This window comes from Zonotrichia leucophrys, chromosome Z, assembly GCF_028769735.1.
Source record: "Zonotrichia leucophrys gambelii isolate GWCS_2022_RI chromosome Z, RI_Zleu_2.0, whole genome shotgun sequence".
Taxonomy (NCBI): domain Eukaryota; kingdom Metazoa; phylum Chordata; class Aves; order Passeriformes; family Passerellidae; genus Zonotrichia; species Zonotrichia leucophrys.
In genome coordinates this window covers 29,776,718-29,798,221 of record NC_088200.1, presented here as the reverse complement: position 1 = coordinate 29,798,221, position 21,504 = coordinate 29,776,718, and the positions used below count along the sequence as shown (strand labels likewise).

Genomic DNA, 21,504 nt, shown 5'->3' with positions numbered 1-21,504 from the left:
ATACAAAAACTGACCTCTTGAAAAAAAAAATCTATTTAAATTAACAATAAATAAAAAAGAGAAACATACCAAATTTGGCCCAAAATTGATGCCACCTTATAAAAAAAGTATTTTCCTAAAGAAATATGGACAGAATCTCAACTTTATAAATATTTTTGCTTTCAAGTTCTAAACTGCAAATAATTTACTATACGAAGTAGTAGAATTCAAAAACATCTTGACAGGAAAGTGTCTATATATATATATATATATATATATATATACATACATATATATATGTGCTATATTATAAACTTATGCAACATCCCCAAGAGCAGTTGTGCTTATGAATTAATGCTACACAGCTTGTACAACTGTGGGCAACATTTAAAGAACTAAAATAAACCAACTAAAACTATAAATAATACAATATTGGGTTTTAAATGTGAGATGACAAAGAAAAAGTCTTACACTGAGTAAGCAAAAGAGGTGGCTACTGCACACATATACTTCTGCTGCTGTAAAAGCAAGATCTAGTGATGAAATTACCAGATATTTTTACCTTGCACTAAAATGCACAACTGCACTGCCGCCAGACTACATGTAATATAAATGCAAACAAACTTAGCTGTTTTAAAAACAATACCCGTGATGCTGTGCAGTGAGGCAATACTCTGTAAATCATTTATTTCCCATGTAGTTGACAAATCCAGTCACTGTAATGATTTTTTCACATGTTGAATAGCAAAATCAAACTGCTTATCTCCCCTTATTCTCCCTCACTGTGAGAATAAGGGTCTTGCTATACCCCTTAAAGCCTTCAATTTGAAAGTTAATTCTAGAAATTTGGAACTGTAACATCAGGGTCTTTTGCCATTAATAACAACGACAATGCAACCAATGGCTAAAGAGCAGTTATTTGTAGAACAGTTCAACAACTCAGTTAAGAAAGAGTTTTAGTGCACTTTGCTCATTTTAGCCAACATGCTACATTGCCCATTTTGCATACAAAGGACTCAAGGATTTCCACTGTAAGAAAAAAATGACTTGGCAAGCAAAACACCGTGTCAAGCTGCCCTTTTCTTCCTTAGACATTTTAAGACAGAAGCTTTGCAAGATATTTCACAATTCTTTGCTTTTATTATTAAGTGAGAAAGTCTGATTTGTAACATTGTCACATTGCTAGTCAGAAATGCTTCAGTGATGGAAGTCAACACTGGGTCAACACAAGGCCTCATTCTACGACATTTGTTTACAGAGAACTTATAATGATTTTCAACACACCCAACAGAAAATTCCTTCTTCCTTCAGAGGAAAGTCCCATTATTCTTTCTGTAGTGGGCATGTTACTACATAAATGACAACTTTTGTTTTTGGACAAAACATCCCCAATCTTCACGAGAACAAATGGACTTCTAGAGGTGTTAAAGAAGTCTTCACACATCATCATCATCTGATGTATCACTGCTGCTTGTCTCAGAATCCTCATTCTCCAGAGCAGGTTTGAAAGCGCTGTTTTTCCAGGGGCTAAATTTAAAATTACAGATGAGGCCATTTTTCAAAATGCCATTTTTCCGAAGGCCATTTTTTTGTAACTGAAATGTGAAAACATGACACATTTAGAGAAGGAAAATGCCAACACAACAATCTGTTGCAATTCAATACTCTTTGCATCTTCACCTCTGGGCTACACTGGATCCACAGCTTTTCATAGGTACACAGAAAGGATAACTCCCCTGTGAGCCTTCACCTCTGGCCAGCCACCTGTATGCCAGTGTCTCCAGCTGTGCTGAACTCCTGCAGTCAATGAGAGCTCACCCTGCTCTTGCCCATGTCCTCACACATCTTGCCCCAGAGATCCTTTCTCCCAAATGGGCTCTCCCTGCAATCCAGTCCCCTTTCCCACAGCGCTGCAAATATCTGTGCTAAGAAGGGCAAAGGACAATAGGGAAGGGGCCCAGAAGAGATGCTGCAGAGAAGAATGGGTATCTCAGCAATTGGAAATACAAAGATACTGGAGAAAGGAAACAGCTGATTCTGCAAAAAAGAAAGGAATTACTGTATTTTCAATATCATGCAGAATGTGTGCACTAAAACAACCACTTGAAATTTTAATATTCCAATATTAAATTATTAATATTTCAAATAATATTGGAATTACCAAATGTTCACACTATTCTCATTTCTGACTCTTTCTCACTGACCTCACCAGGTATACTCAACACTCCTAATTAAAAAAAAAAAAAAAATTAAAAAAAAGAAGGAAAAGTCAAGTTGGGATTACTTTTTCATACTTTGTTACTAGTAAATTAAATGTCTCACAATTCCCCAAAAAAATTGCAGCTCTCAGAGTACCACAGAAACTGCACAAAAAACAAAAACCTTGAAAGAATGAAAGAAGACTCTATTTCCTTAGGCTAAGCAGCTTGAAAGCCTGTGCACTTCTACCACCAACAATACTTAAACTACCCAGAAGTACACCCTAACCTTCCCTTGATGCTTTGTGAATAGGCCTGAGCTACAGTCAGCATTGGTACCCAATTATTCTGAAGCAACTATACTTCCAAAAGCACAGTACTGAAATGGTACTGCAACAGCAACATCCCTAATGAGCAAAATTACTGCAGATCCTCCTCAAAGGAAGGCATCAAGGGTAACTAACTGCAGGTATATAATGGAAATTAACTTAGTTTTACCTGTTCACTAATGACTCGAAACTCCCTCATCTCATCCTCAGTTAGTGGAGCACATGTTTCATCATTTTCACTGTCTTCCTGCCAGCCCATCTCCTTTAACAACCTTTAAATTAAGAAGGACAACATTAGGAATTTGCTACACACACACAAACACTTCAAGCTCTGCCTACATACATGTCTGAAGACCTGTAACAAATGCATTGATTAATCAGCCAGTATTTTTTTTTAACAAATTCTCACATAAGTGTGAGTTCAAAGTCTTGTAAAAGCTATGTAAAGCAGAGAAGCTGAGTTTTCAGGTCCCTTAAAGATGACCCTATCCAACCATCATATGTGGTAAAAACTGTACCTTCACTCTAAGGCAAGAGATCTGTGTCAGAACAGTAAGAATGTGTTTTCTGAACATAACTTAAAGTTGTCAGCAAAGCAGCAATGTATTCACTCCCCTGAGAATAATACGAAGAGACAAAGACACACTGAGGGATTCTGCAGGTTTTCCTGAATAACAAAGCAGAGCAAAGCATAAGGAATATTGGCGGTGTCCCTCAGTGGAATGCAACGGCCTCATGTGATTTATTTTTTATACCACACGCTAATATCAAGAGCTGTGTCAGGTTTCTTTACAATTGAGTCTCAGCCAACAGCACATGGTGGTTTTTCAGCTCAAACTGCTAGGAGTAGATTTTGGAATAAGGGGAAGAAATGAGGAGAAAGACTCCTCTCGTAATTAAGCTTAAGATATACAAAGATGCAATAATGAGCATGTTTTGGCTAGTTCCTAAAGAAGGATGGCAGTATCTGAGCAGGAAGAAAGTGGTTTTACATTTGAAGATGGTATAAAAACAGGGATTATCTGAAGGTGAAGATACTGTGACATTTAACAATGAAGGCATTAAGTTTGCTTGCTGCAAAGTTTTTTCCAAAAGGATTAGCACCTTCTTCAGGTAAACCAGGTATCTTTTGACCTTAAACATTAAAACAGACTAAAGTTATTTTACAAAAAACAAAAAGGTTTCTAAAATGTATGCCAGAACTGACACTTAAGAGCTAAAAAACAGTGAATATATTAAAATAGCAAGACAAACTCACAGCTGACACCACATACCAGGCACTTCATTTAGGCAGATAGCAGCAAAAAATGTCAACACAATCCTCCCCAGAAAGAACTCTATATCCCAATACAGTGAGTGGATGTGCACTGGGAAAATTTGCATTTTTAGAACTGTAACAAAAGCCTGGAATTGTAGAAGGAGAAAGCCACTCTGCTTAAAAAAAAGTCAGTAGAACAGTAACAGAAATAGAAATTGTATCCTCTGTTGCATTTGGACCAAATTGGAAAGCATAACAGGCAGGAACAATCAAGTCATCTAAAACTCTAAGAGAATATATTGTACAGAAAAACACAATGCTCAAAGCAGTTCAGTGACAGTTAGCTGATCTTCAGTTTTACTGCAAGCAAGCTCAAACATAAGCATGGCATTCAGTGAAGTAAATAGCTACAGAGCTTCTGTTAATGTAAGTAAAATTTAGGCTAATAGCTAACTAACTTTAAAGCAACAGTCTGTAATGTTAGCAGCACCACTGTCCCTTTAAACTGACACCATTCTAGAATGGTTAGAAGGATGAACTACATAAAAAAATTACTTTGGATTAGCCAACCTGATACCAACAGGATTGCTGCATGTTGGAAACTTCCCCAGCAGGAAGGAAGCCCTTTTTGTACCAAATGTGCCAATACTTTTACTAGGCATGCAAAAGTAACCTGGGAGCTAAGGTGGTGACCCATTGTGCAATTTACCACAAAAAGGTTTACCACAACATCTGTCCACATGTGTGCTGAGCTTACAGCCAAAGCACTGTGGCAGTATGGACACACAGCCTCTCTGGAATACCACAGAAGAAAGACATTTGCCCAGAAATCCTAACAAGACTATTTAAAGTAATTTGAATTGAAAAACTAAGAGTTAGATTTGACTCCCACCCACCAGCCAAAAAGTCATGAGCCTCTAGTGACCATAGATTTCACAGACTCCCAGAATATCCTGAGTTGGAAGGGATCCACAAAGAACGTGGCATCCAACTCCTGGTCCTGAACAGAACAACCCCAAGAATCATACCCTGTGGCTGAAAATACTGCCCAAACACTTGAACTCTGTCATGTTTGGTGTTTTTGGGAATCCTGTTCCAGTGCCCAACTATCCTCTGGACGAAGAACATTCTGTCTTTCTCAAAGTCACAGATTTTCTCCCTACAATGGCAAGCACCATTTTCCATTTTTGCTATTCCAAATTAGTATCTGGCAAGTTGAAGTCCCCCATTAGGACAGCAGCAGTTGATTTAGAGGTGTTCCTTAACTCCTTTAAGGACAGTCAGTGTCATCACCCTGGGTGAGTGGCCTACAGTGGACTCCAACAATGACATCTGCTTTTGTTTGCTCCTTAATCCTTATCCAGAGGCCCACAACCATGCCATCACCAGCCACAAGCTCCAAATATTCCACCCCATCCATTAGATACAACACCACTCCCCCACCTCTCCTGCTGTCTGTGCCTCCTGAGGAGCCTGCCCCATCCACAATGCTCCAGTGACAGAACTCATCCCACACGGTGTCACTTATGGCAGTGATGTTGCCAATGGTGGGAAAAAAGGAACAGAGCAGGGTGCCTTGTGCTCTTCGTACTCAGGAGGAGTAAGAGGAAATGAAAGTTTCTTCTACACACACTACAAAATGAAGAGTTGTCCAATGTATAGACTATCACTGAAAAAAAACTGTCTAAACCATAAGAATCTGACAGAAGACTGGGCAATGATTATCCAGCAGCATAATTCTCATATCTAGCAAATGCTACTGCAGTTGGATTACTGGGATAATAGAATTGTTTCAATCCTTTTCATGAAATTACTTTCTCACCTTCCAGTGGACTGTCTTGTGATATCACTAATAGTGTCAATAAGTCAGCTACAAAAATAATTAACTACTTTAATAATGATTAAAAGCACACTGAAGTTTTATATAAGATGCAGCACTTAAAATATTTTAATTCAAACAGCAATTACATGTATTGCTCCTCCCAGACACCTAGACCAAAATCACAGGGATGAAATCTCTATGTAGTTTACTATATTCTTTATTAAGAAATAAACTTTTTTTACTTAAAAATTGGATGAAAATCAGTACACAGGTCTAAGAAACAAAGTATATCTCATGTTAAATCAGTACGTGTCTAAAAGATAAATTTTACATTAGTCAAGAAACATTTTATGCTTTCTCAGTTTTCAGATTCTGACTTCTGCACTAGCAAGAATTTATGAACATGCTCAGCTATCATGAAGAAACACTATGTTTTATATAGTACATACCTATGCTCTGCCTCAAGTGAGCTTGAAAGAACATTTGCCTGAGGGAAAGCTGAAGACTGAATGATCTGCTGAGGTGTAATTGAAGCATTGCCATTCTCCTGAGGAATCTCATTTTCAAAGTTTCGGTTTATATCTCTCTCACGCTGAGAACTGTTGTTGTTATGCAAGCTGAAGTACTCATCATCCTAAATACAAAAATAATTTTACATTAAAAAATGTAAAAGTGAATTCCATCCACAAGTACATGTCCAGAAGTGCTGCAATTCAGTAGTTCTGTTTAGTTTAAATTAAATTTAAATGGAGAGGCTCTGTACTTCAAAGGTACTTCACTTCTGTTCTGGCATTTGCAACACCTGCATGCTACAGAATTCCTAAGATACACTACTGATTAAATAATGCAGAAAGCACCTCACAAGCTTTTCCCCAAATTTTTTTCCTTCAAAGTTTCATACGTATATTAAAATTCAAACGTACTTCAGCTGTTCTTCATACTTACAGAAATAATGGACTGTTGAATTTTTATTGTTCCTAAGTAAATATCAGAGCTCTATGTGGCAGAAGTAGTCTGAAAATATATGAGTTCTCAAGTTTACTTAGTCTAAGGGACAGGTCACAACAGCCATACCTCAAATTCTCTGCCATGAATTCAGAATGACTGCATACTGCTCTTTAAATTCAGACAAGCTCACTTACACACACGCACTCAACCCTAGCTTCTCACGCTGTTGTGAACATCAACTGGAAATTACTAGACATTAAATACAAATCAGGAAGAAAATTTATTTACAAAGACAACTGTTCAGGTTCACTCAAAGATTAAAAGGTCTTTAGTCTATAAACATGAGGTATTTCTTTTTACTCTACTAATTCAGCCATAATTCATATTTATGAATGAGCCGAATAGCCTCAGAAGTCTTACCAACTGTAAAAACAAACAAAGAGTAGAATCATTATTAGTTAAAACCTTCTCAATAACAAAATCTCTAAACTGAGAATATAACAGCATTACCCATAGCAGGAGGAAATAATGCAATCTTCTGCACCTGAAAGAAATCATACTTTAGAGCAAGGGATCAACACCACCATCGTTTCCCTCCCACTCATATGCTGTCGGCTTTCAGAAATACTAGAACAGTCAGCAAGATTTTGTTAAGAACTCATATCCCAGTAAACACACATTCAGCTGTTACATTATATGCCTGAAGAATATGTCACATAATACCAAGAAAAAATTATAAATTTACTAAGCAGTTCTGTAGGACAAACCAGCTTCTTCCAAGGGTGATTCAGCTGCTGAGTACAATTTGCCTCATTATTTCATAATTCTGAATCTCTAGATGGTTCCTAAGATCTTTATAATCTTAAATCAAAATCTTTGTGTATTTCCTGAACACATGAACAAAGCTATCCCCAATATCCATTTCAGGGTACTCAGTCACAGAATACCTAATGAAAAGATGTAGGATTTTCTTAGCTGACACATACAGCTAAGCTATACAGTCCCATTACAGCAAATTGCATTTTGCCTGAAAAAGGATCAGGGTCAGTAAAGTCAATTTCAGTTTTATCAGCAATGTACACTGGCACTGTTTCCTTTTTAATATCTCAGAAGCCTAATATTGCTTCCTCAAAACCATTTGTTTATCTGACTGATTTCTAATTTATGGGATTTCTTGTTTTAATAAGACATTTTAAACCACTCATTTACAGCAAACAGGCTTGTAAGCACCTCACTCTGAATAATAAAGTACTTATCTTCACCTGGACAATGATAACTGGTATGATAACTTGGTGGCTGGTAGCATTTGACACAAATATTCTCTAGTATCAATCGAACACTGCATAAATCAATTCAGACTGAAAGAAACCTGACGCATATTATACCCAGCCTTATAGGCCTTCAAGCTCTCAATTAGTTAGAACCAGTGGTTTATGCATATAGTGAGCTATTGCTCCTTTGATTATATAAGAATAGAGAACTTCTGGCTACCTAAACACTAATTAGAAAGGAAATGGTTTGAAAAGCATTGAGAAGCAGAACAAACTTTTTTGTTTTGTAGGATAACTAGCAGCCAGGATATGAAATACTGCCCTTCACAAGTCTGTTGGGACTAGGTGGGATTCACACAAGAGTACAGAGGGAGCCAGCAGTTCACTGAGCTACTTTCCATCATTTACCAGCAGCCCCGGATTACCAGAGAGGTCCCAGGCAACTGGAGGCTGGGAAACGCGATGCTCATTTGCAGAAAGTATTGGAAGGAGATTCCAGGGAACTACAGGCATGTCAGACTTGCCGTGGTACCAAGGAAGGTAGACTTTCTATGACCAGGGACTGCTTAAGGTATGAAGAAAAGGTTGTGGATGTTTTCTGCTTAAACTTCAATAAAACCTTTTCTTTGACACAGTATCCCAGAGAATTCTGCAGAAGCTGTCAGCCCATGGCTTGGAGAGGGGCACTCTTCACTGGGTAAAAACTGCCTAGATGGCTGAGCCCAGAGGGTGGTGGGTGGTGAGTGGAGCCACATTCAGCTGGCAGCCGCTCATGGGTGGGGCTCCCCAGGGCTCCCTACTGACCACTTTATCAATGATTTGACAAGTGCGCCTCAGTCAGTTTACAGGTGACACCAAAATAGGTGAGAATTCTGATCTGCTGGATGGCAGGAAGGCTCTGCAGAGGGGTCTGGACAGGATGGATCAACAGGCCAAGGCCAATGGTATGAAGTTCAACAAGGCCCAGTGCTGGGTCCTGCCCTTGGGTCACACCAACCCCAGGCAGCTCCACAGGCTGGGGCAGAGTGGCTGGAAAGGAGCTGGGCGTGCTGGTGACAGCAGCTGAACATGAGCCAGGCTGTGCCCAGGGGGCCAAGAAGGCCAATGGCATCCTGGCCTGGATCAGCAATGCTGTGGCCAGCAGGGCCAGGGCAGGGATTGTCCCCCTGTGCTGGGCCCTGCTGAGGCCGCACCTCCAGTGCTGTGCCCAGGGCTGGGCCCTCACTGCAGGAAAGGCCCTGAGGGGCTGGAGAGAGTCCAGAGAAGGGCAATGGAGCTGGGGCAGGGTCTGGGGCACAAGTGCTGTGAGGAGCAGCTGAGGGAGCTGGGGCTGTTTGTCCTGGAGAAAAGGAGGCTCAAAGGAACCTCTCGCTCTCCACAGCTGCCTGAAAGGAGGCTGTGGACAGGTGGGGCCAACACCCTGACAGGACACAAGAAATGGCCTCAAGTTGTGTGAGGGGAGATTCAGGTTAGACACCAGGAAGACTTTCTTCACAGGAAGACTTTCTACCACAGGAAGGGTAGTCAAGCACTGTAATGGGCTGTCCAGGGAAGTGGCTGAGTCACCATCCCTGGAGGTATTTAAATGCCATTTAGATGTGACACTTGAATACACAGTTTACTTGCAGGCTTGTCAGTACTGTTAATGGTTGGACTTGATCTCAAAGGTCTTTTCCAATATAAATTCATGCATGATTAGTTTACTAAGCCTAATGTATCTTTTTTTATTGTTGCTAAAGACACACAAGTACTTCAGTGATCAACATGCACTAAAAGATACTGCAGAAAGACAAAAAGAAACCTACAAACCAGCACTGGAGGAAGAGTAGTACTTGGAACAATGTTTTTAAATTAATCAAAAGGTAATTCCTTTCTTTCATTTAAGGATCCATAGACCAACAGCTATTTACAGCAAAATTAGAAGTAGTTTATCATTTGTCTGAAACCTACTGGATCTACAGCAAGTATGAACAAAAATACCTTCTCTTGTCCATCATGATTCTCATCTTCATGTTCCTCTTTCACTCTATCTCTTTTCAATGCTTTCAAAAATTCACTCTTCTTATCAGTCCGCATTCTTGTCAATTTTGTTAAACGAAGCTGACCAGATTTGTCAACAGGGGATGAAGAATTTGACCGATTACACTAGTGAAGGAAGTCAGAAAAAGACGGAATGTTAGAAACGTGTTCATTCAGAAAAATTTTAATTTAAGACACAGGTACCTGTTCTTTCAGATTTCACATATATTCACAGTCAAAAGTAGAGGGAAGATCTGTATTTTGGTATAAACAGTTTGCAGATGTAAACCCAGAGGTGCAGCTTTATGGAGCAGTGCTAGTGAACAGTGGGCCTTCTGAAACACGTAACACCTTTAGCAGTTTTAAAGTCTAAAAGTATCAGGCTGTATTTTCTGATGTGGGTTTTTATTCTAAATCAAACCTACAAAGGAAACTACAGTATTTTGAGGCCAGTGATGTGCATTCCACCTTTTCTGAACGTTAAGTTCCAAAAAAACCCGTATTTAATACAATTCTGTATAAAATTTACTGGCCATCCTCATTTAAGCAGATTAAATGTTTTATAAATTTTATTACAGCTACTACTTTACCTCTTTCACTGAATTTTGTGTTACAGCAAATGCCTTGACAGTTGATTTGAAAGGACCATATGCAGATTTATGAGGAAACACATTCCCAAGTTTATTTTCTTTTGCTTGGCTTTTCCACTGTGTGGGCTAAACAGAGAAGTAAAGAGTCATTAACTACAAAAGGATTCTTTTCAAGAATCTTCAGAAAAATGATTAAGCAAAAGCAAATCATAACTGCAACCTTAATGTAGTGCAAACATCTGTTTTCTTGTGGAAAAGAGGCTGTTTATGAGCAATTCATCTGCTCATAAATACTGTTCACGCTGTTTATATAAAAACTAAAATTTCAAAACAATTAAGATCCTTATATTTGAGGTATCGAAAATGAAATATGGGACTTCAACAGCTGAAAGTATTATTTTAGATTCAAAAATGTTACAGAGTTAAGAACTAATCCACCACATGCTCCCAAGAGCTTAGAAAAATTCCTGAAACAAAAAAATAGAGATTAAACCAGTGAGAATAGCTCAGTTGGTTAGAGACTGGTGATAATAATGCCAGGGTTGTGGGTTTGAAGTCCATATGGACCATTCATTTAAGAGCTGGACTTGGTGCCTTCCAACTCAGAATATTCTGATTATGCATATGGAAAGTTGCATTTGGAAACAGACCAGAATGATACTACTAAGTTATAATGTCATCTCTGTCTATAACGGGGATAAATTCCGAAGGTAATATTATGCTGATTATACCTCTCTACAATGTACCTAATTTTGTTCTGTTAAAATCATACATACAAAAGGGACTGCTATTCCATAAGTTTAAAACCAGCATTTTTACTCTCACTTGTACAGCTGCCGCACTTCTCAAAAGTGGTAGATGGGAAGCAAAGAGAACTAAATTATAATTTAAAAAGAAAACTGCAAAAAAAAAAGCTGTTTCTATTCATTTTTGGGGTGTGTTGCATTTTGCAAGTGTTGAATACATGATAATCTAGGAACAGTACTGTCAGGGATGAAATAAACACACTTGGAATCCTAGCATGATTTTTCTAGGCATGTTTTTTGTAACACTGGTATCCAATACTCACCTTTGCAGGTGGAGTTACAGGTTTGGGGACTAATCCTTTATAAACACTTGTGCCAGTTCCATTCCTTACTGGCTGCGAGTGAAGAGTTCCCACTACTGGGAATCCAGATATCCGCAGTTCTTTTGTACTGCCTTTTTTAATGACCAGCATTCTCTGAGATTTAGATTTGGGATTTAAGGGGTACTCTGGAAGAAAAAAATAAGTGTGTATATATATAGATATATCTCTCTGTGTGTGTGTGTGTGTGTGCCTGTGTACACAACTCACTAGTTTTTATTTCATAAGGTACCAGAACAGCCATATGATTCAGAGCAAACAGGCATAAATCAGGAACTTAAACCAGTATTAGCTCCACAAATAACATACTGTGAAAATCTGGAAAAACACAGGTTCTGTTGCATTTTCTACAGTCATCATTTTAAAAATATTTCACTTGGCAATGCAGGAATTGCACTTTTCAAAAGAAAATATATTCTTCAAAGAAACCTGCTACACATTTCTAGAGACTCCTGTGCAGTAATTCTACAATCAAAATACTGTTAGTTGTTGATAGTCACTCAAACTTCACAAGCGTTTATGGCTTTCATATTCCCCTTAAGACTTCCTAAAGAATAATTAGTTATATATTTATTAATAGCTCAGTTTAGAGTTCTGCACTGAGGTTCTACAAACATGAGACAAGATGTGCACTACACATTAGACCATGGCAATGACCAGTTTCTCTAGCTCCACGCTTCAGATGGACATAACAGGAAAAAATTTCCATGTTCATTGGAGAACAAATTAGGAGACATACAAATTAGTCAGCTATCTGACTAATTAAACTAGAGAAACTGCCATTTAGCAGTATTAAGGAACATCCTTTAAAAACAGTTCTAAAATTTTCAAAAAGAAAAAAAACATCTTTTTTTGTACATGCATTCCAACATTAAGAGCCTTTTCAAGGATTATCTCCTCTCCCTGCAAGCAATTCTACTTCACTATATCCTCGGTTTAAAAAAAAAAAAAACAACAAACCCTATCTTAAAAGAATACATGACTTTTGCTTTGTTTAGCAGATAGATGCTACAAAATAGTTATCATAACTGTAAGTTTAATTCTCATTAAATCTCATTACAAGATTTTTCATAATATTTACAGGCTCCCATCACATATACACAATGTAAAATGGAATCTAAGAGATGTCTATGTTTTTAACAGATATTAGAAGGGATTGTAACACTCCTCTATTCTGAAAATTTTTTTCTTTCTAAAGGGAATAATCACAGCATTCAGTTTTTCAATTACAAAACAAGACTCTTTTATTGAAAGATAGGTTATTACATGAAAGCTGCTAACAACACAAAGCCAGAAAGCTGTCCAATTATTTATGATGCTGTAAAGGTCTGCAAAAAACTAGATATTTATATTGAGGGATTGGCCTATATCTAATATTACTTTAGCAGGCAAAAAATACTGGTTAAGTATGAGAAAAGAATCAGCAAATTAAAATACCTTTAAAATCTCAGTATTAGCAGTAGTCTAAGTAGACAAGAAAATTAATGTTTAATTGATTTTTTTTAAATAAAGAGAAATATTCGTATTTTGGGTACATTTACTTTAAAACCCCTGCCATCTGAAGCTACCACCTTCTTGGGGTAAACAACTGAAAACATAAAGCCCACCAGAACTGTAAAGTGTTTGCCACACACTCAGGTGTATGAAAACAATCCAGACTACCGGTCTCCCCAATGCCCCTGCCCAGGATTGTATTTGTCATACAAACAATACACAAACACAACCAATAGCATAAGACATTTGCTTCCAGAAAGAGACCTCTGCAAGCTAAACTACTCTTCCAGCTCTCCCAGGTTTCTCTCCAAATTCTTCCAACTCATTTTACAAAGCCTTCAGCTAGCAATCAATACCACTTATTTAGGTGACTAACCTTCATTGCACTTCCTCTTGAAAATAAAGGTGAAGATTTCTTGACATCTTTACAAAAAAAGACATATACTTGTTCTGGGAAAGAGTATTAGTTGTGGTAGCATCTACAGACTAGCTAACTGATACACATATGGAAGTGCTATCCTTTAACAAAAAGATACCTACATTGTAATAATATTGAAATCTTCTCAATCTATACTTTTAGAATTCTAAAAAGAGGCTCGTGTTTCAAATAAAACAGCTTCAGATATCTGCTATGATTTCGCATTTAAAAACATCAAAAATACTCACCCCACACACCTGCAGCTAGAGATTTATTCTGGTTTGGTTCCCTCTCATAGTCAGGATTTAAAGATGGCTGAAAGAAAGTTTTGTCATTTTTAAAAAAAGTAATCCTTGAACTGTGGGATAATTGAACTAAAGAATCACAATAACACCAGCAGCATGACCTCTGCTGACAAACTAAACACCTGCCCCAGGAACCAAACAAGAAAATGTTCAGTTTTTTCTCTTCTCTAATAAAATATCTCAGGCAGCAGCCAATGCCATTATATGATAGCAGCAGAGAAAGCAAAAAACCAGCCATGTATGTTTCTTCAAAGAGTAAGATCACCCTTCCCCTTACATCCCAACTGCAGGTTAAAGCATCAGAGCTCAAAGGCCACAGGCATGAAAATTACTTTGTTACTATTTCAGATTCCAATAAGGTAACTGTGTAGAATTTAATACATACACGTTCCACAGCAGATAGGAATCCAACTGTAGTTTCACTTAAATACACAAATAACAATAATAAACATGTAGTGAAAAATCTGGTTATAAAATGAGAAACAAGTTATTAGACAAACTACCAACACTCCCTTACCTACAGAAAATTCCTTACATGATGATCTGAAACTGGTGAAATCTCATGAAGCGACTTGTAATGGACAAAATGGTATTTGCAGACAAATGAAACCTTTTTAATTGTAATTACAATTTACTTACGAAGTCCTCAGCCTCAAACTGGTTGGGTACTTCTTTTTCTTCCTTTTTCCGGGTTTCATTACCAAATACACTCTTTTCACACAGTCCCTGGCCTTTTCCACAATGGAAGGTGCTGCTACGAGTACGGGAACCTCCACCATGGTAACCTCCACGTTGGTTTATATTTTCTGGAGCATTTCTGCCTTGTGAACGCCAGCCATTCCTCTCTTTTCGCCCAAAATGCCCTTGGATTTTAAAATTTTAAATAAATGTAATTACAAACCATTTAAAATAGTATTTTACTCTGCAGAATTGTTAAAAAAGTTGAATCACAAGCTCTATACACTGGGATACAATAGCATAGGAAACAAGTTTTCATTCACATAAGCAGCAGGGAAGGATCTCACAAAACAGTGGCAGAGAGAAAATAGCCAGCCAATGCTTCAACAAGTCAACCTCTCTTTCTGGCTACTCATTTTATATGTTGTTGGCTAGAGTATTAACTCAACACTCGTATTCTACCCAAGAGAGAAATACACCTGGAATCGCATCACTTTAGCCAACCCTTATGCTCACATCCTCTCCCAGATTAGTCTTTCCATTACCTCTCTTTCACTGGAGAAAAAGCATTTAGCACACATGAGTTGTCTTCATCAGACTTCCTTTCTAGCTAGTGCTACAAAGAAATGACACAAACATATTCACAGTGTTCCATAAATTATACCTCCATTTGTCCTTCCAGTGTTAGGATCAAACCCTTCCAAAGAATTGTGTCTTCTGCGATTTGCTTCATAACGATTCTCTGCCCATGAAAAATTTTCAGAATGTTTCTCAAAATTCAGTGATGACTGCAAAGGAGCATAAATGGTAGACCTGAGATCTGATTGCTAACAACTTAATCATCAGAACTGTAACATGCACATTGTTGACAGTATATAATTCATTCTTACAAGAACTTCGAACGACAAACAATGCAGCAGTCCTCTCACGCAGAGCTGTGTCACCATCTCTCAGGCTAACAAAGTGGAAGCTGCATCTTCTGACCCAGGACACTGAAACAGCCCTTAAGTCACATGCCTGTGACACAAGGTAGGAAGTGTCTACTTTGTTTTGGCAGCAAAACAGAGCAAAAGTGCCATGTGTTGCAGCAGAAGAATTTTTTTTTTAAATATAAGAAAGGACAGAAGATCACAACTTGGAAGGCTGAGAAGAAGTCTGGGATCTTAATCTGCATTTTCAGAGACTACATACAGGCATTCCATAGAAAGCAAGGAATCCCTTCCACCCCAGGCAGCTATACTCAAACAAAACTTAATTCTTTAATCTTGTCATTATTACAATTTAAAAAGGCAAATACAAATAGTTATGAAATACTAATAAAATCTAGAATCAGAAGTGCCCAGATTCACAAAGATACTTCAAATTTTCAGCTTATCAGCACACATTAAAAAAAATTTTAAAGAAATAAATCTTTAATATATCAGTAGGAAGTAGTAAACTAAAATCTTATCTTGAAAACAGCACCAAGCAATCAAACTACATCCTGACTAGAATTCATACCTAAAGGGATTAAACCAAAAAACATTTTTCCTTACACAACCCATATCTTCCTTATAACTTCTCTCTGAGTGTACCTAAACTTACTTCCTTCTTCCCACCTAACCGACACAGGAAATCACAGACAAAAAAAGATCCCCAAAGCTCTATGGAAAACGCCCCTGTAGAGCTCAAGGTGCTGTTCAATATTCATTGCTTAAAATTTAAACTCAAATAAGCATATCGACAAAAATCAAAGCAGGTATTTTCAGACTGTTAATTTTTAGAAGTCAAATGTACAGGGACTACCCTCTCAATCTGAGACATGGGACATGAATTACTTGACAAACTCTCCTTGGAGACAGCAAGACCAGAAGACTGCAAAAGATTGCTAAAATAAAAGTACTTCAAAAATTACCAAATTAATCTAAATATTTACGTGAAAGAAAATCCTTAAACAGATTTTGACTGAGCTGTCAAAAATTAGAGAAAGCACTAGATCTGCCAATCTTAGGCGAAATTTTAGAAGATACTTCATGTGTTCATTTACATACAACAACTTCTAAAGATTGTTTTTGGAATTCAACTTTCTTTTTTTGTATGACCTTCAAAACAATCAACGTTTTTACAAAGTATAACTGACAGCATTTTATATGATGTGTTTGCGTCGTACATGCTATCAGGAATCCGACGCTCCTGAACCGTGTGCAAAGATCACGCAGTTTGCATTTTCCCCACATGATGGAGATACCTGCCTATGAAGCCTCTCGAGGCAGAGATGACAGTAAGTTTCGTAATCAAAAGGAAATGTATTGATTACTTCTGTAAGTTGAGAAACTATCTGACTCAGTTCAGCCAATCAAGAAAAAGGGATAGAAACAACATAGATTTTAAGAAATACAGGAAGTCTAACTGCTTATCAAGAAGTAAAAGAGAACTGTAAAACTGCCTTTATCTATCTGCAATGTTCCCATACCCTTTTCACAGCAATATTTTCTTAAAAGTTCTGTCCATGTCCCAAAATGGTTTCAGTATTCACAACACCTTCCCATTCCAACTGCCCATCTGTAATACTGCACCAACACAACACATTAGCTCCAGACCTGGACAAAACCCACTGAGTGACAGATACACCTCTATTTAGGTGGATTTTGCTGTGTAGTTGACAGAGAGACGAGAAAAGCTTGCTGTTAAATGGAAATCAGAAGCAATAGATGAGATAGATTTCAATCAAGCTACAATCTGTATATCACATTAAAAAGCTCATTCACAATCACAGTTTCCTGGTAGCGGGTTTCTGTAATGTCAGCCTTGACCTATGTAAGGAAAAACATCTCAGCTACCCAGGGTCCTATAGGTGTAATCTCTGAAAGTGATCACATCTCAGGTATATAAAAATTGACTAAGCAGAGCTCAGATTCTACTTCTCAAATGTTTAAAATGTTAAAATGCTGCTGATACCATAGCCTCACCCCAGCTCCATTCTGCATGAAACATGAGATACCTTGCCTTCCTCACCCCTTCCTCTTCATCTCCTGCTTTTCTTTTCTGCTTTTTTTGATACACAGCAGAAAATAAGTCTATTTTAGGAAATAGAAGGGACAGGGAGCCACAACACTTGTGACCTGCCTTGTGGAGGAATCACAAGTCTTATTCTGCAAACTAAGAACTACAAACAGACTTTTCAAGCACTTAAAATCTAAATGGGCTGTGTATCACAGAACGCTCATCATTGAGGGAGCAGGTAATACAGGGAAATAAGGTGCATTCCAACAAATATTACAACAGAGTAATACATACAACATGGAGTTTCTGAAAGAGGAGAAAATCTAACTAAACTCCATGAGGCAAATAATCATTGAAGAGGAAAGGAAAAATGCACCTGCAAAAAGATTTCACGCAATTCAGAAATGAGGTGACAAATATAACGCATACTTCAGATATATTCTAGTGGTGCTAGAGTACTTCTGAAACTTTGTTTTATCCTGCTATATTGGCACATAAAGCATGCAGGTAAAGCTCTTCAGCAGACTCTCTAAATACGTAGTGAAGATTGTTTTGCAATTGTGACATCACATCAATTAAGCTCCAGATACTTTTCCAATTTAAAACATATTACATTGAAAAAATCAGATCAAAAGAGTTGAATGAATCAGAAATCATAGAGAATTAAAACAAAGAGACTGCTTCTTAATTTGGATTTTCAGACACTATGTATCCTGGAACAGATAGGCTTTATGTTCCCAGAAACAGACTATACTAAACAAAGAATCTAGCTTGGTCAGGGTAAAAGAGACTTAAACAAAGTGATATAAATGAGGACATTCAATGATCTGACTAAAAAAAATGTGTTTATGTATGTGTAGACATAGAGAATCAAAGCATTAGGAACACAATTAACACTGCCATCTCCCCACGCATTTAACAATACCATAAAGCCTATTGCCCTAAGTTTCTCAAGGCCAAGCATTTTTCATGGAGGTGACAGACTGCACAAAGTTTCTATATTAAAAAAAAACAAAGCAATTCTCATAGCAGCAGTTATAAATATTGAATTCAAACTATTATAATGAAGATAGGTCTACAAATAGGGAAACAGATAACAGGAGTTTTAATCTCCACAGCTGACTCTGCTTCTGCATTTGCACAAATTAAGAAATAGTAGAAAAAACACTTCTGAGATAGACTTCCAGGAATATTTACTAATTCTAACAATTAAGAGATTGTTATTTCCCATTTCCAAGCTGTACCATTACATAAAGGAATAGTAGTCTAAACAGCGTGGAGATGCCTAACAGTATGAAAGTACCACACTACACCAGCAGCAACAAGCATTTCACCATCAACTGCAGAGCCACTTCAGAAACTCCAAAAAAGCATAGTTTTAATCACTTGGATGACAGAATAATACTCCCTTAAAATTTAAAGGACACAATTAAAAATCAGAAACAAGAACATCAAGAACATGCTTTGTCTTGGTACTTCTAGCACGGAACACAAAGTATTTAAGTTTAAACACCTGAAGAAGGCAGTCTTAAACCAACCACAGCCAAGGCCAGATATGCACTTCTCTCCATGAACTAAGCTGCTGAAGCAAAAAACTCTACTGCAGTCATCTGTCATCACAGTATTCATGAAGAGATTGGCATTTTTACTGTGATTGAGGTTATGACATTTAGATTTCCCTAATAATGAGAGTGCCTTTTCAAAACAACAATACAAAACACACCTTTGTTGATGATGGTGGAGTAGGAAAATTAAGCCAGGCTGGAGCAAAGTCATGCTGCGCCATTTAGGTCCAGTCTCTCCGAATCAATGAAAAAAGGCTTAGCACTTCATGGCAAGTCCCTGTAATCAGAAGAAAATACAAGGGGATTACACTTCTTGTCTTTTGCTCAGTATTTCACTTCTGTTTTCCTGTATTGTTTTCCTCATAGATCTGATTTAGAATCTATCATCATATCATTTACAGCACCAAATCTGTGTTTTTATTACTAAAATGTCACATAAATCAAATATATCACAGGAATTATGAAAATATAAATGTAACACTTCTTTCTTTATTTCCTCCTATGAATGGGATGAAGCATCTTGTGTAAGGTCTGATCAAGAACACTATGGCAAAACTAGCTTGCTGAAATACATTCTGGTACTATTTAGAAGGGACTTGGCAAGCTATTTTATTAGCTTCCTAGAAGCTGATATTTTTAATTAATCCCTAATAGTAAGTCTCAGCGGCCATATGAAAATTCCTTATGAAAAACCTACATACTTGGGCTCATTACAAACCTCACAATGACTCTATGTCTCCTGTCTTCAATGGAAACAGAGTCTATATGTCCAGAGTAGCAAAATCCAGTAAAATTCTCTAGCTTGAAAATGGGCCAAACAACATAATACTTTAAAACCCACAAATACTTTTTCTACCCTACACTCTTTTTACAGGTAAGAAAATATTTCTCAATAGGCAAGAGAATACAAGGTAATGTGAACTATATTACCTGAAGCTGAACTGCAGCAGAGACAGGAAAGAAACGGATTAAACACTTCCTGAATTATACTAGGGCAATGAAACCATGCTCTGCAGCTAGTCACAGCAAAATGGTCAATGACTCAAAAAATTTCTAAGTATGATATACATGCTATTAGAAATCCAGCTCGTGAAAACATAATAAACATCCACAGACATTCTATAGGGAGGCCCAAATAAACGTGAATTCCACATCTCTGCACAGCAGAGTGCAAATCTGTTACTGAGCACAGATATAACTAACTTTAATCTGTGGCTGCTGTAATGTATTGGTAAGAGATGTGGAATCTGAACTTGGTAACTCATAATTATGGTTGTTCTCCAGCCTGAACCTGAATATTGCAGGCTACTGCACATTTCCATCGACAGACAAGACTGTTTCAGCTTCTAAAAGGAAGTCTAATAGATTTGTTAGATTTGACTTAGTGTAAGACTGTACTTAGTTGAGCTGCTGTTTGTTTTTAATGACGTGAGCTCATATGTAAGTTTTTCGGAACATCCAATACCATGGATAAACTGTAGGGTAGGACGTACAATTAGTACAGTTAAACAGGGACAAGGTTAAAGATATGTCTCACCCAAATAACTAACTTAAAATTACTCTGCTGAAGTCATTCAACTCACTCCTACACCAACTTCAGCAAAAAATCCAGAGAAAATTTCTAAGTATTTCCAGTTATATCAAACTAGTAAAATATAAATGAACAAAATTCTGGAGTCAATGAACCATCATAGAAATGGCTTCTCTTCCTAAAAGGAAACACGTTCACTTTTACTGATGTATCCCATGCAGCAACAGTATATGAAAGGGCATATGTTTAAAAATGAACCAAAAGATGTTAAATTAAGAAACAACAAATATGAGCAGATTCCAGCAAGAAAAAAGTTTATTCTCCTTCACTTGGACACAGTTCTCTTCAAGCAGAAGAATCATGATATCTTCAGAAATTATCAACACAGATTTTCAGTACTGAAAGATTGACACAACAACAACAAAGTCTTCAGACTGAGGCACTTACAGTCTGAAAAGCAGTAAGTAAGATTAGGTTTATACTAAGTGAGAACTTAAAGATTCCACAAAGTACCACCAAGTTATTTGTGCATCAGCTATTAATTACAGCACAGAAAATCCATTAACAATGTGACTTCATAGATTTATATTAACGTTTTTAGAAAACTAGTCAAGCTTCCTAACATTATTTATGCAACTGCCACAAGAAGAGTTTGTTATTAACTCACTATCATACTTACCTTTTATCCTTTGCACAAAAGACTGCGTGATCACCAAGTAACCAAGGACTGGAAAAGGTATTTTGCAAAAAGACCTTTTCCCACAGCTTACCGACACTGGCTACCTATTTCTTCATGCAAAAATTTTTCTAGAAGCAGATTCAAGTCTTCCTCATGTTCTCAGCTAAAAAAGTTCTGAAAAAAAACTGATATTGTGCTCTGTCGTGTGAGTCAGCCCTTTTCTTAGAAAGAAATAAACTTATGTGATTAAGTCAGAGACCTGCACCAAAAGTACATAATACTCAGAGCCAAGTCAGCAACAGAATATATATG

General features: G+C 37.3%; 1 protein-coding gene across 1 annotated transcript in view; it reads right to left on the bottom strand.

The window, feature by feature from the left end:
- Positions 1 to 1,099: 1,099 nt before the first annotated feature.
- The window catches only part of GPBP1 (GC-rich promoter binding protein 1), a 41,551-nt gene continuing 21,146 nt past the window's right edge, over positions 1,100 to 21,504 (bottom strand). The window contains exons 3-12 of the mRNA XM_064736643.1: positions 19,141 to 19,259; positions 15,100 to 15,223; positions 14,397 to 14,620; positions 13,701 to 13,767; positions 11,484 to 11,668; positions 10,415 to 10,540; positions 9,786 to 9,950; positions 6,036 to 6,220; positions 2,676 to 2,778; positions 1,100 to 1,574 (exon numbers count right to left, since the gene is read on the bottom strand). Of these exons, the coding sequence (XP_064592713.1) occupies positions 1,416 to 1,574; positions 2,676 to 2,778; positions 6,036 to 6,220; positions 9,786 to 9,950; positions 10,415 to 10,540; positions 11,484 to 11,668; positions 13,701 to 13,767; positions 14,397 to 14,620; positions 15,100 to 15,223; positions 19,141 to 19,203 (1,401 nt within the window). The 5' untranslated portion in view covers positions 19,204 to 19,259 and the 3' untranslated portion in view covers positions 1,100 to 1,415. The remainder of the gene's footprint in view (positions 1,575 to 2,675; positions 2,779 to 6,035; positions 6,221 to 9,785; positions 9,951 to 10,414; positions 10,541 to 11,483; positions 11,669 to 13,700; positions 13,768 to 14,396; positions 14,621 to 15,099; positions 15,224 to 19,140; positions 19,260 to 21,504) is intronic.